Source organism: Arachis hypogaea, chromosome 20, assembly GCF_003086295.3.
Source record: "Arachis hypogaea cultivar Tifrunner chromosome 20, arahy.Tifrunner.gnm2.J5K5, whole genome shotgun sequence".
NCBI classification, from domain to species: Eukaryota; Viridiplantae; Streptophyta; class Magnoliopsida; order Fabales; family Fabaceae; genus Arachis; species Arachis hypogaea.
The window spans coordinates 120061782-120074141 of record NC_092055.1 but is presented as its reverse complement, the minus strand read 5'-3'; the positions used below and the strand labels follow the sequence as shown (position 1 = coordinate 120074141).

At 32.6% G+C, this 12360-nt stretch overlaps 3 protein-coding genes across 3 annotated transcripts; 1 reads left to right on the top strand and 2 right to left on the bottom strand.

The window, feature by feature from the left end:
* The first annotated feature begins 3050 nt into the window (after window positions 1–3050).
* On the top strand, window positions 3051–5292 carry LOC112782584 (uncharacterized). The gene is made up of 2 exons (XM_025825046.2): window positions 3051–3272; window positions 4494–5292. The coding sequence occupies exons 1-2, from the start codon at window positions 3182–3184 to the stop codon at window positions 5096–5098; spliced, it is 696 nt and encodes a 231-aa protein (XP_025680831.1). The 5' UTR covers window positions 3051–3181; the 3' UTR covers window positions 5099–5292.
* A 405-nt stretch (window positions 5293–5697) lies between these two features.
* On the bottom strand, window positions 5698–6036 carry LOC112786235 (uncharacterized). The gene has a single exon (XM_025829638.1). It carries the CDS (start codon window positions 6034–6036, stop codon window positions 5698–5700), a length of 339 nt encoding a protein of 112 aa, XP_025685423.1.
* Window positions 6037–6737: 701 nt separating this feature from the next.
* LOC112782583 (ylmG homolog protein 2, chloroplastic) lies at window positions 6738–8905 on the bottom strand. The gene is made up of 3 exons (XM_025825045.3): window positions 8364–8905; window positions 8073–8278; window positions 6738–7216 (listed from the first exon to the last, which is right to left on the bottom strand). The coding sequence occupies exons 1-3, from the start codon at window positions 8679–8681 to the stop codon at window positions 6943–6945; spliced, it is 798 nt and encodes a 265-aa protein (XP_025680830.1). The 5' UTR covers window positions 8682–8905; the 3' UTR covers window positions 6738–6942.
* Between the last annotated feature and the right edge of the window lie 3455 nt (window positions 8906–12360).

Genomic DNA, 12360 nt, shown 5'->3' with positions numbered 1-12360 from the left:
TCAATTTCGGTGTAACTCTAAACCGGAATTCAACGCTCTTCAAAGTTTGGTAAAAATTGTCACAAATTTTAAAATAAATAACTAGGAGTTTAATTCCGGATCGTTCTCTCTTGGAATCACAATAGAGTGCATGTTATTGGCTATGAGGAAAATTAGGGTTTTGATTGCAAGTAACGAGAATTTAAATAACAAGAACTCGAACAAACAAGCAAGAAATTAAACTAGGGGCAATTAAGACAATTAACTAGTAAAAGAAAGTAAATTCAAATGCTAAAAGAATATTGGCTAGGTTGAGGGTTAAAAATCACTATCTTTTTTACTGACAACAAACATGATAATTATGAAGAGTTAATCCCACTTCGTCAACATCTACACATTAAGGAAGTCAAGTAGGTATAATTAATCATAATTCATAAGTCCTAACCAACTTATTAATTGAATTAGTAAAAGATTAGCGTTAATGAAAACAAGGTTAATTAACAATCCTAAATTACCAATAGGGGTGGAAAAAGGCCAGGCGGCCTGCCAGGGGCCTATAGTCTGGCCTGTGTTTGGCCTGGCCTGGCCTGCCCTGTTATAAAATAGGCACATGTCCAGGCTCTTTTAAAAATCTTAATATGTTAATAGGTCAGGTCCAGACTCACTAATTAGCCTTATTGGCCTGTCAGGCCTGCCTGGGCCTGTTAAAATATAATTAAATATATAAATAATAATTTATTATTAACAAAATTATGAGATATTTTAAATCTATTATATTTTATTATAAATATTTTTGTATATTTTAAATACGTTAAAAGTTTAAAATATTTTATAAATATTAAATATATAATATATTACATATAAATATTTTTATTAAAAAATAATTTTTTAAATAATATTTTTATTTTTGTAAAAAAAAAATTATCAGACCTTTTAACAGGTTTCAGGCCAGGCCAAACTGAATAACAGGCCAGACCTAGTACTATATAAAGAGCCTATAACAGGCTGCAGGCCAGGCTCAGGCCAATTAACTGTATGACAGGCTAGGCCTGTTAAGAGCAAAACCTGGCCTGGCCTGGCCTATTTCCACCCCTAATTACCAATCAATATCGGACCTCAATGACTCAAGTTCACCCAAATTTCCAACTCAAGCCAAGAATTTATAACTAAGTCAAGCATTTTATCAAACACGTAAAATGCATAATCATGAAATTTTATAAATTACAAAAATTAGTAAAATCTACAACTACTCAATTCAAGAAAATAATAATAACAATTTCAATAAGTAACAAAAAAAATAAAATATCAAATTCATTAAAGGAAAATTACAAATTCAACAAGAGTTCATAGACTAAAATAATGTAAACAATAACTAACAAGAAAGAGTTAATGAACTAAGATAGAGGAACAAGAAAATATAAATAAAACTAAACTAAAACAATATTATAAACTAAAATTAGAGAGAAACAAGTATAATAACCCGTGTCATGCATGTGATAAGATTGAAATTATAATTTTAAATTGTTTTATTAAAATTAATTTGAATTATAATAATTTGATTAATAAAAAAGTAACATGTTATGCATTGTTCGTTTTTTCTTAATCTAGTGTTAAGTGTATTATCTCTAAAATAATTATTAATCGATTTTAGTAATCTACTTTCTTCAATAAATCAAACATATATACTCAATATGACCATAAATAACTTAGTAATATTTAAACCCATCAACAAATTTTTATATGTTATTTTACTATGAAGTAAAAATATATCAGAATCAATTCAAAATAAACAACAAATTATTAGAGAATTTTAATGCACAAAGTTCTCTAATAAATAATAAATAAATTAAAACCACTAAAAAACAACTCAACACTCTTCTCTGATGTCTGCAAAACATATACCTAAAACAATATTATATCAATGTTAGTATATAAAATTATATGATTAACATAATTTTAATATTCTCAAGCTATAAATGTAAAATAAGAATGTATTACCCATTAGCACATATAATTTGTCAATTTTTTTAATTAATAGTATTAAATTTTAATAAATTTGATTAAGAGATTTAGAAATTACCTTTTCATTATAAACTCTAAAAAACTTCTCTATATACCACATTCATCGTGCAGTTATCTTCCAAATGTCTATAATCTTGCAACAACATTCGCAAACCATCTTTACTCTTTATTCTTGATAACACAACATACAATTGACCATGGGTGAAAACTGGCCTTAAAAAGTATATTCCAACTTTTGATAAAGTTTGTTCTTGAGACTTATTTATTATCATTGCAAATGACATAATAATTGAAAATTATCTTCTTTGAAACCTTACCGATAATATTTCGTTATTTGGAATTAGATTCAGTCTTGGGATAAGAACAATATTTCTAACTTTGTTACAGGTTAAAGTCTTACATTCTATTACATGGTTTCTCATTCTTCTAACTTGCATTCTTGTTTCATTGTACAAACCATTAGTTTAGTCTATATTCCACAACAACATAACTGGAGCGCCAACCTTCACGATCAACTTGTGTGATAGTAGACCTAAACAATTTATTTTATTTAGAATCTCTAGTGAAAAAGCATCTAACTCAAATTCTATATTTTCATCTTCAACACACACACACAGTTGCATCAGTGACACAATTCAGAGTTGGTGCAAAAATTATTCTATTCTTAAAATAATTTTCACAGATAAATTAAATAACATATCTAGATAAAAAAATATATTATTATAATAAAATATTATACCATAAGCAACTATATTTATAAAGTAATTTTATTAATACACTATATCTATAATATTATCATATATTTTCGTAAAGAATAACTATTAATTAATACAATATATATATATATATATATATATATATATATATATATATATATATCTTCACAAAAATTACAAAAAAAATTATTTTCTCAAATATTAAAACATAAAAATGGCAATATGTGTATTATCATTGGTTTTGAGAACATTGGTTTCACACTTTCACCACATAAGAGCCATAGGCAAAAACAGAATAAGAATTAATAAATTAATGAAAAAAACAAAAGAGCAAGTTGGAGTGGGGCACTCGGTTGTTACATACTTGATACTTACATTACAGCTATTGAAGCTGACATAACACTGACTCCCTCCCCTGTTCCACTCCGATCTACTCTTTCTCTCTTCTCTTCAAACAGACAGCAATGGCCAACACCACTATCATCACCATCTCCTCCTATTTTTTCGCAACACTTCTCTTCCTTCATGCTGCCACTGCTTCCATTCACGCTCAAAGTAAGTCCTAAACTCTAAACCCAATCAGATTTGGACCCTCTCTCTGTTTTGATCTGCATTACAATCTTTCTGTATAAAGTTGCTTACTTTCAGTTCTTGTTAGTCTCTCTCATGCGTGTGTTGCATCCTTGCCGTTTTTATCTATAAACAAAAACAAGTGCTTACAATGGCATTGAGAAGCTCATAGCTGTTTATATGTGTCTAGATCTTGATGTCTTATATATAACTCTAGTGCAATGTTTGGTTCCTTAAATAAATTCAGGATAAAGAACACCTTTTTCCCATTTTGGATCTTGGACTTCACATATATGTTGTATTCTTGAATATTGGAACTGAATTAATTGTATCAGTTATTAGCTTCTAAGGGTGTGCCATTGACCGTATCTTCTGTTTCCAATGGCAACAACCCCATTTGCGGTTTACAGCTCAAGAGCTTATTCAGCCATTTCCCATTTTCCCTAAGGCTGATTATACAGAAATATAACTTCAGCTAGAGAATTGTTGTTGATCTGAGAGGCGGAGAACGTGTTTTTTGGCTAATGAATTTCTGGCCTTCACAATGGCCACTAGAGAAATATATACTTATCAAAGATGAATTAGTTGTTTTACCATAATTTGGTTTTTATCCAAGCCCAAATATAAACATTAAAAACTAAGAGGTGGGGAAATTTTTTATTTTTAGTTTTTTTTATTTGTGTAATTGAATCTTGCTACTTGTTCCTCCTCTCTTGGATGTGCTATATACAGCTACTGTTTGATAAAAAAAAATGTTTGGAAGACAATAAAAATCGGACTAAATCAATTCTCAACTTACCTTATTTTGTATTCATTAATTATTGTTGGAATAAATTGGTAATATTAGATGTAATAAGTGTGTAAGTATAGATGTTAAGTTAAATAAATTAATTTTAGATTATTGTCTCGTTAACCTTACCGGTGTTTGATATGCTATTAACTTGTCTGTGTTTTGCTGAGGGTCACGTATTGCTGTAATTTATATACATATTGTATTTTTTTTTCACTAATTTTGACCACATCATTACTTTCTTCCTAATATAGAGCCTACTTATTTGCTTAATGAAAGTCTTGAAGTGCCATAGCATTTATTGTTCAGTATCTGTACCTGATTCTTGTATTAATTTCTTCATGAATTTACAAGCATTCTCCCCATGTATCTGTTTTCTAATTTCCCAGTTGGAATTAATGAACAAAACTTTGCAGTAAAAGTGACTAAAAACCCTGCGGACAAGTTGGTAGCTGTGATTAATGACAACAGAACTGCTCATAAGGCATCATCTTTATACGATAACCCAGGCCTTGCCTGCATTGCTCTACAATACATCAAGGCATACCAGGGAGACTGTGGTGCTGTGGGAGGACCTGATGCCAAGAAGCCTCCGGAATCTCAGTTTGCCGAAGTTTTTGCCCCAAGTTGTGGTGTTAAGGTATCAAGTCTTGGTCCCATAACCAGCCGGTTCCTAGGATGTCAGACAAAGTATGTCCATGCACCTGAGGCATTCTCCGAAATCCTGATAAGAAACCAGAAAAGCTTAGACATACTTTATAGTAAGAATCACACTCAGGTTGGAGCTGCTGTTACAGGAACTGATGGAGGTTCTCCTTATTTCTGGTGTGTTCTGTTCAGCAGTGGCAAACCTAACAGCACCTTCACCTTTGAGGATGGTGTGGCTAAAATATCGAAGCCTGGTTGCTTTAGCGGCGCGAATGATGAGTGCAGTGGTGCCCATGGTTGGTCTCCAATAAGAGGGATGTGGCTACTTGCCACTTCAATTCTGGTTGCCTTGGGGATTGCTTTGCCATTATGATCTAAAAATTGAGATGATTTTTGTATGGATTTCCACTTTGATCCAAAGGCCTTTGTCATGTTTATTGTATATGCCATGGCCTCAACTATTCTTTCTTTTTTTTTTTTTTTTTCATTTCCTTTTTCTTTTTCTTTTGTTATTTCTTGAGAGATTCATGCCTAATTATATTGCTTAAATTGTTGATTGCATATAAATCTTTGGTATTCTCAGGGGAAACAAGAATTCGTAATTAGAGGGAATGATATAATTAATTATTATATTTTAAACACATATATAAAAAGACACATTCAGAAAATATATCTATAAAGACACTTTTATTAAACACAACCATAAAAAAGACATTTTTATTAGACACATCCACAAAGACACTTCTATTAAACACATTATAAATAAGAGTTGGCAGAAATACTGTTGGTAACGTAGCGGGATTGCTGTATAAAACGTTTAAAGATAGGACATTAAACTCACATCAAGTCCACAACATTAATATGATAACTAAGTTTTTCACATATCAGAGATACATCAGAAAAAAAAATATCCTTAACATGGTCACCTTTGGATATCTATAAGTAACTGCTTTTGATCAAACATACTTATTATTACACAGAAGACTTAAACTTCAAAACAAGAAAAAGGATAGTGAGAATGAGAATAATACCACCAGAAGAGCCACCAACTCTGTGAATCCAGTTACGATCAAACCTTGTGAAGCTCTGATCGAGGAGAGTGGATAAAGCAATGGCTAACATCAACAGAAAGAGCAACACAGGCAACCAAAAAGCAAAGTTTATTGGTTCATCTTCTTCCGATTCGCTCTCCGGCTTGCTGTCTATGTAAAGAGGAGAAGCCACTGCTAGCACAACCAACCCTATGGCGGCGAGTTTCTCGTATGAAGAAACTCTGCTTCCCCTTCTGAATACTCCTCCTTCAACTTCCATTCACAATCTCTATTGGAATTTGGAAACAACTAAACTGAAGTGTTGCTGGAAACCCACCAAAACTGGTTGCGTTTATTCGGTGACTTGCTTTAGCATTTGCGTTAATAAGTGTTCAGGCTACACTCGAAGATTCCTTTTTCATTATTCAAAATCCTAGTTACTTTTTTCTTCACTAAAAGAATCAGAATAAGGAATAATGCAGTAATGCTACGATTGCTACTCAATTAGTATTTAATGTTTTGTTACTGATTTATAATGTTACATTACAACCGCAGTTTTATGTGTAAAAAAGGTAAAGTTATTAAAAAAGGTAAAGTTATAGCAGAGGACTGGAAATATTCGATGCTCAATATTCTTTTTCTGTAGGGATAAGATTTTTCATTTTTCCATGAACAAAGCTCAACATTCGATAGTGGGTTTTTCCCGAATGTGTAACTCAACGTAACGAACTCACGTAACAAACTAAAACTACTGGGTATGTTGTTTTAATTGTTTCTGAGAAATAATCTTCTCGTAATTAAGTGATAATATATAATTCTTTTTGTTGCTGAGTTGCTGTTTTTGTGTCATAATTATTTGTGGAAAATATATTAAACTTATCCAGTTATGCATTATGACAGACTGACAGTGCATTCTTGCCGAAAGGTTTATTGTGGATATATATACATACAAACAGAATTTAAATAAATGACATAGTATGATTACTCCGAAATATATAACTGGTGCTTTATAATTATACCAGTGCGATTTGACCAGTGGCCTAAAATAACTCTCCAAATCTAAGGTACCACAAGCTCAAAAATTGTGCTGCCTAGAACTACAAAGATTGGGAACAAATCAGAAACCAATGTACATTATTAATTCATAAACAGCCAAAGGGACAAATAAATATTTTATTTTTATATTCTAATTAACACGATCAGAGCTCTTTGACCTGTTGTTCCCTTGAAGTCGTCTCAACCATTTCTTTTGTGCAAAAGTAGTAACATCAGATGGCTGCAATGGTGGTGCACAACGTTGTTCAGATTGTTCTGCGGCTGGAAGCTCAGCAGGAAGTGCAGCAGCGGTGTTGGTGAATGCATTTAGGACCAAGAATGCTAGGATGGGAGAGAGATCCAGTGTTCCTCCAAGAGGGGGAATGAGTCCACGGAATATGTTCAGATATGGGTCACATATGGTGCTGAAGGAAAAAATAATCATCATTTTATTACCAATTAACACTTGCAAATTCAAGAACAAAATAAACTACTGTATGCTAATGCTATCATGAAACATGTTCCCGAATCAATGGATCAACTGAAAGTTTAAGAGCATATAAGTCATGCAAGAATATTCAGTAAATAAATATTTCTCTCTCTATTCTTAATTCTTAATTGGTACTTTGGCCAACGGTAAAGGTGAATCTTGAATCATCAGAACCTTCTATGCAACGACAAGAGCAAGACTGCAATTAGATCCATCAATCCAGCAACCATCTAATCAACCCATTGAGATACACATACTTAATCCATCATCCAGAACCATCTGATTATGAAAATAAATTTAAGAGTAAACACTCAACATGCCTCGACATTTGAAAATTTGCGATAGATTAGTCCCTCAAAATGCACAAGGAGAACTAGCATGTCAACTGTTTTGAATGGTGACGAACAAATTTGTCGTTTTAAAATCTCGAGATATAATTGTCTTCCTTGTTCTTGGTCTAGGACAAGATTAAGAGTTTACTCTAAATTTGATGAATAGAACATTCGGTGGGTGATTAATGGGGACACCATCCAACATACAGAATAAAGACATCGCCTACAACATTTCTGATATGATTGATAAATTAGAAGATTGGCTTCAGCATTATAAAGTATTCTGAAATGATATGAAATTGGCACAGGCCAGGTGATCATTGACCTTTTGAAACTGTTCCTAAACCTAATGTCCTAATTCCAGAACCTAGTTATAATCCAAATGTGAAATAAGTGTGTACTGTGTGGTGAATAATAATAATAATGCATGTAAAAAAGTCGAAAGGAAGAAAGTTTAACCTGAGAGGGCTAACAATGGCAGGAGGAGAATTGGGGAACCAGGTCAAAACAAGCCTAACAACGAGCAAAGTATTGTAAATGTTCAAGAAATTCAGGATTCCGTTAGAAACCACGAGACCCGCCACCGAGTCACCGCCAGGCAAAACAGCTGCGAAATTGTGACTACCACTCACCGACCCCATGCTCTTCAAGCTACTACGCCGAATCTGCAACCGCCAAAATCAAGGAATCAGTAGAATATAACCGTAACTGCTCGCGAAATTCGTTTAAGTGAGAAACTGAGCGCGATACCTGAAGGCATATGCTCTGGAATTGGGAGTGGAGAGAGATGAGTTTGTTGACAACGGAGTTTTGAGAAGCGAATCTGATGAGGTCATGCGCAGCATCGCTCATGAACCTGCGCAATTCAGGAATGTTGATGATGTGATTGTTTGGAGAGGCGTTGGAGCTTGGAGCTCCGAAACGGCGGAATGGGAGTGCAAACGGCGTTTGAGGATTTCCCCAACCGCGTACCGAGCAAAACGACGCCGCCTTCTTAGCTTCGTCTATCTCAGTGGCAGTAGTCGTTGTCGTTGACGATGACTCATTTACATTCATAGTCACGGCCATTGCAGTTCAACGACACTCAACCTACCCCCTCTCTCTCTCTCTCTATCTATCTCTTACCAGAGGCTATGCAACCCTCACAGGATAACGCAAGCGCGTGGACAAGATAATCCTAATCCAGATAAATAAATATCCGCTATCTATTTCTGGTAATTAAATTTAAGAAATTATTCATTAGGTAATATTAGGCAAAAAAAATTTTGATATGGAAGTAAAATAAGTGATATATTTTAACATGATAATTTTTGATATTTTTTAAAATTGTGGAAGTACACAAATCGGACGATCCGATTTGTGTTGAAAAAGTTGAAAAAAATTTAGAGTACACAAATCGGACCCTCCGATTTGTGTTAAAAAGTTGAAAAAACTCAGAGTACACAACTCGGACCATGCGAGTTCTTTGGTCATGAAATTTTGCTTTACAAATCGCATGATCCGATTTGCAGCTGATGGAATTTGAAATCTGAAACATAGAATTCGGACCCTCCGTTTTATTTGTTTTGGGTAATTTTTTTTTTACATTCTGAGAAACACAACTCGCAGGGTCCGAGTTCTGTTTCCTCTGATCCCACAACGAGGCGAAGCACCCCTCTTCTCCATACGCGAGTTCAACACTTCTTTTAGTTCCATATTCAAATTAAAAACTCGTAATATTACACACTTTTTTTTAATTTTGATATTGGGATAAATGTGGTGTATAGTTCGATTATGGAAGTGTAGGATATATATCCAAGGTGTTATGCTCTGATTAACAAATCAGACGGTCTAATTTGAGAAGAATAATCAGATGGTCCAATTACAAACATCACAGACTGTCCAATTTGCGCACTACATACCACGTGTTAAACATGCATTCACCCCATGATTGTATACTATCCGGCGATGAGCCCATCCCTTTTATTCTTATTCCACTCTTGCTTCACTCATCCCAACCTTACTTTCTCCTCTCTTTTCTATTGTTGATGAAATTGGTCTTTGGGAGCAAAAGAAAATTAGACCATCAGCCTTTAACAATGTCAAGAAAAAGAAAAATAAAAGACGTCAAACGTTTAGAGTTTCATATTATTAATTATTTTAATCATTTCAATTATGTAAATTTTTATTATTAAATATTTTAATTTAATTAAAATAATAATGATAATGTTAGAGATTAGAAAAAATATTGTAGTAATAATTTTTATTAAGATTATAAGTATGATTGAATAATAAATTAATTATTATTAATTGTTATTAATAAATTTATTATAGTAATTATTTTTATTATGATACTAAATTAATTATTATTAATTGTTAGTAATAAATTTATTGTAGTAATAATTTTTATTAAAATCTAGGTATGATAATAAAATAATTATTATTAATTGTTATTAATATTTATTGTAGAAGATATATAAAAAATTATTGAATTAATGATTATTATTATGAGTATAATATAGATATTTAATAAAGAATTAATGATTTATTGTGTGTTGTTAGAATAGAATAGTTATTTGAGAATGTTTGTTTGTTATGTTGGAAGTGAAAATTTTAAAATTGTTTTAGTATAATAATTGTTGAAAGTGAATTAATTAATGTATATTATTATTATTGTTATAGTACCATGAAGAATGAAAACCGAATAAATTTAGTGTAATTTAGGTAATGAATTATGTTAGTAATACTAAATTTTAAATATGAATTTAATAAATTATTTATGATTATTGATAAATTTGGTAATATAAAATATATATGTATAACAATAATTTAATTGAAGTGTTTAATATATTTTAAAATTATTCTGGTTATATAAATAGAAAATAAGGAATAAGAATTATTATTATAAAATAATTAGATTTTAGACATTAGAATATGTAGTTTTTAATGTATCTAATAAAAATTAGATTTATGTTTAAGATTCGTTTAAGGTTTATTGATATGGGAGATGTTAGGTAGACAAAAAATAATTACAATATAGAAATGACATGTAAAAATTTCTATTCTCTTGATAAGTAAGTGACATACACCTACTATTTTACTGCATATTTGGAGTCATTAATCTTCTTTCTAAAATCAGTTTCAGTTTCTCTCAAATCAAATCCTTAACATCTCTCAATCACATTATTATCCATTAAATGCAATAATTCTCTGCAAAAATTATGGAAGTTAAATTAAAAATGTTTAACAACTTCTACCATAGTTCTGAAAACCGGACCGGACCGGCCGGTTCAACCGGAATAATCGGGAACCGATCACCTAATCGGTCCGGACAATATAAAAAACCGTCTGACAAAAAACTGATAAAAAAATCGGTCAAACCAGCGGTTAACCGGTGAACCGGGAGAACCGTCCGATTTTTTAACGGTTTTTAGTTTGAAAACTAAAATGCTAAACGACGTCGTTTTTTTCTATTAAAAAAAAACGCGTAAAAAAGGAACGCAGCGTCGAAGCCCTAATCAGTTTCCCTTCCCCTCTCCAGATTCCAGAAATCACCACCATTCACCCAAGCTCCAGAAATCACCATCGCCACCAATCACCATCGCCACCCACAGCCATCAGTGAAGCCCACCGCCATCGCCATCGCCATCGCATCCCGTTTTGAATTTTCTTTTTTTTTTTTAAAAAAAGGGTGAAACTGAAAACTGAAAAAACGCGTGTTGAATTGGTGATACCCTAATCCCTAATCTGGTAATCCAAGAAAGAAGCAAGAACTAAGAAGCCAAGAGGCAAGAACACTCCCACTCCCCGTCGAAGAACAACCTCCGTGAATCCAAACCGACGCCGGCGCTAGGGCCAGTCACCATCGCGGGCCACTCACCGTCGCGGGCACTCACCGTCGCGGGCACTCTCCGTCGCGGGTCAGTCACCGTCGCGGGCCACTCACCGTCGCTGCTCACTCACGTCGCGGGTAAGTTCTGGGTTTCTACTTTCTGGCATTGTTTTCAACTTTTCATTTTTGGTTCTGGCTTTGTGTTCCTCACTTCCTCAGACTTCAGTTCTTCTGTTCTTGTTTTTTTAATTTTTTAATTTTTTAATTTTGTTTTTTATATGATTAATCAAATGTGAATAAATTTGTTGTAGCTTGAATTTGAATACTTGAATATTTGAATTCTGCTCTGTTCAATAATGAATACTTGAATAATTTTGTTTTTCATTTTTTGATTTCTTCAATTCTGCTCTGTTGAATACTTGAATGCCATATGATGAAATATATTGGTCTGGATTCTGGGTTTTTCAATTCTGCAATGTTAAAAAATTTGAATCTGTTCAATTCTGGGTTCTTCAATTCTGGGTTCTTCAATTCTGGGTTTTTCAATCTCCATTAGTTCAATTCTCCAATGTTCAATTCTGCTATGTTGAATACTTGAATGCCATATGAATTCTATGAACTATGAACTATGAGTTGATATATTGGTCTGGATTCTGGGTTTTTCAATTCTGCAATGTTCAATTTTTTTATTTCTTCAATTCTGCTCTCTTGAATACTTGAATGCCATATGAATTCTATGAACTATGATTATGTATTGAATTTTTTTTTTAATTTCACTCTATATTTAATTAAACCGGTTCAACCACGGTTTAACCACGGTTGAACCATTGAACCATTGAACCAGTTACTTGACCGGTTCGATAACCGGTCCGGTTTTCGCAACCTTGACTTCTACTATACAACTTATATTTTACATATAGACTATTAAAAAATAAA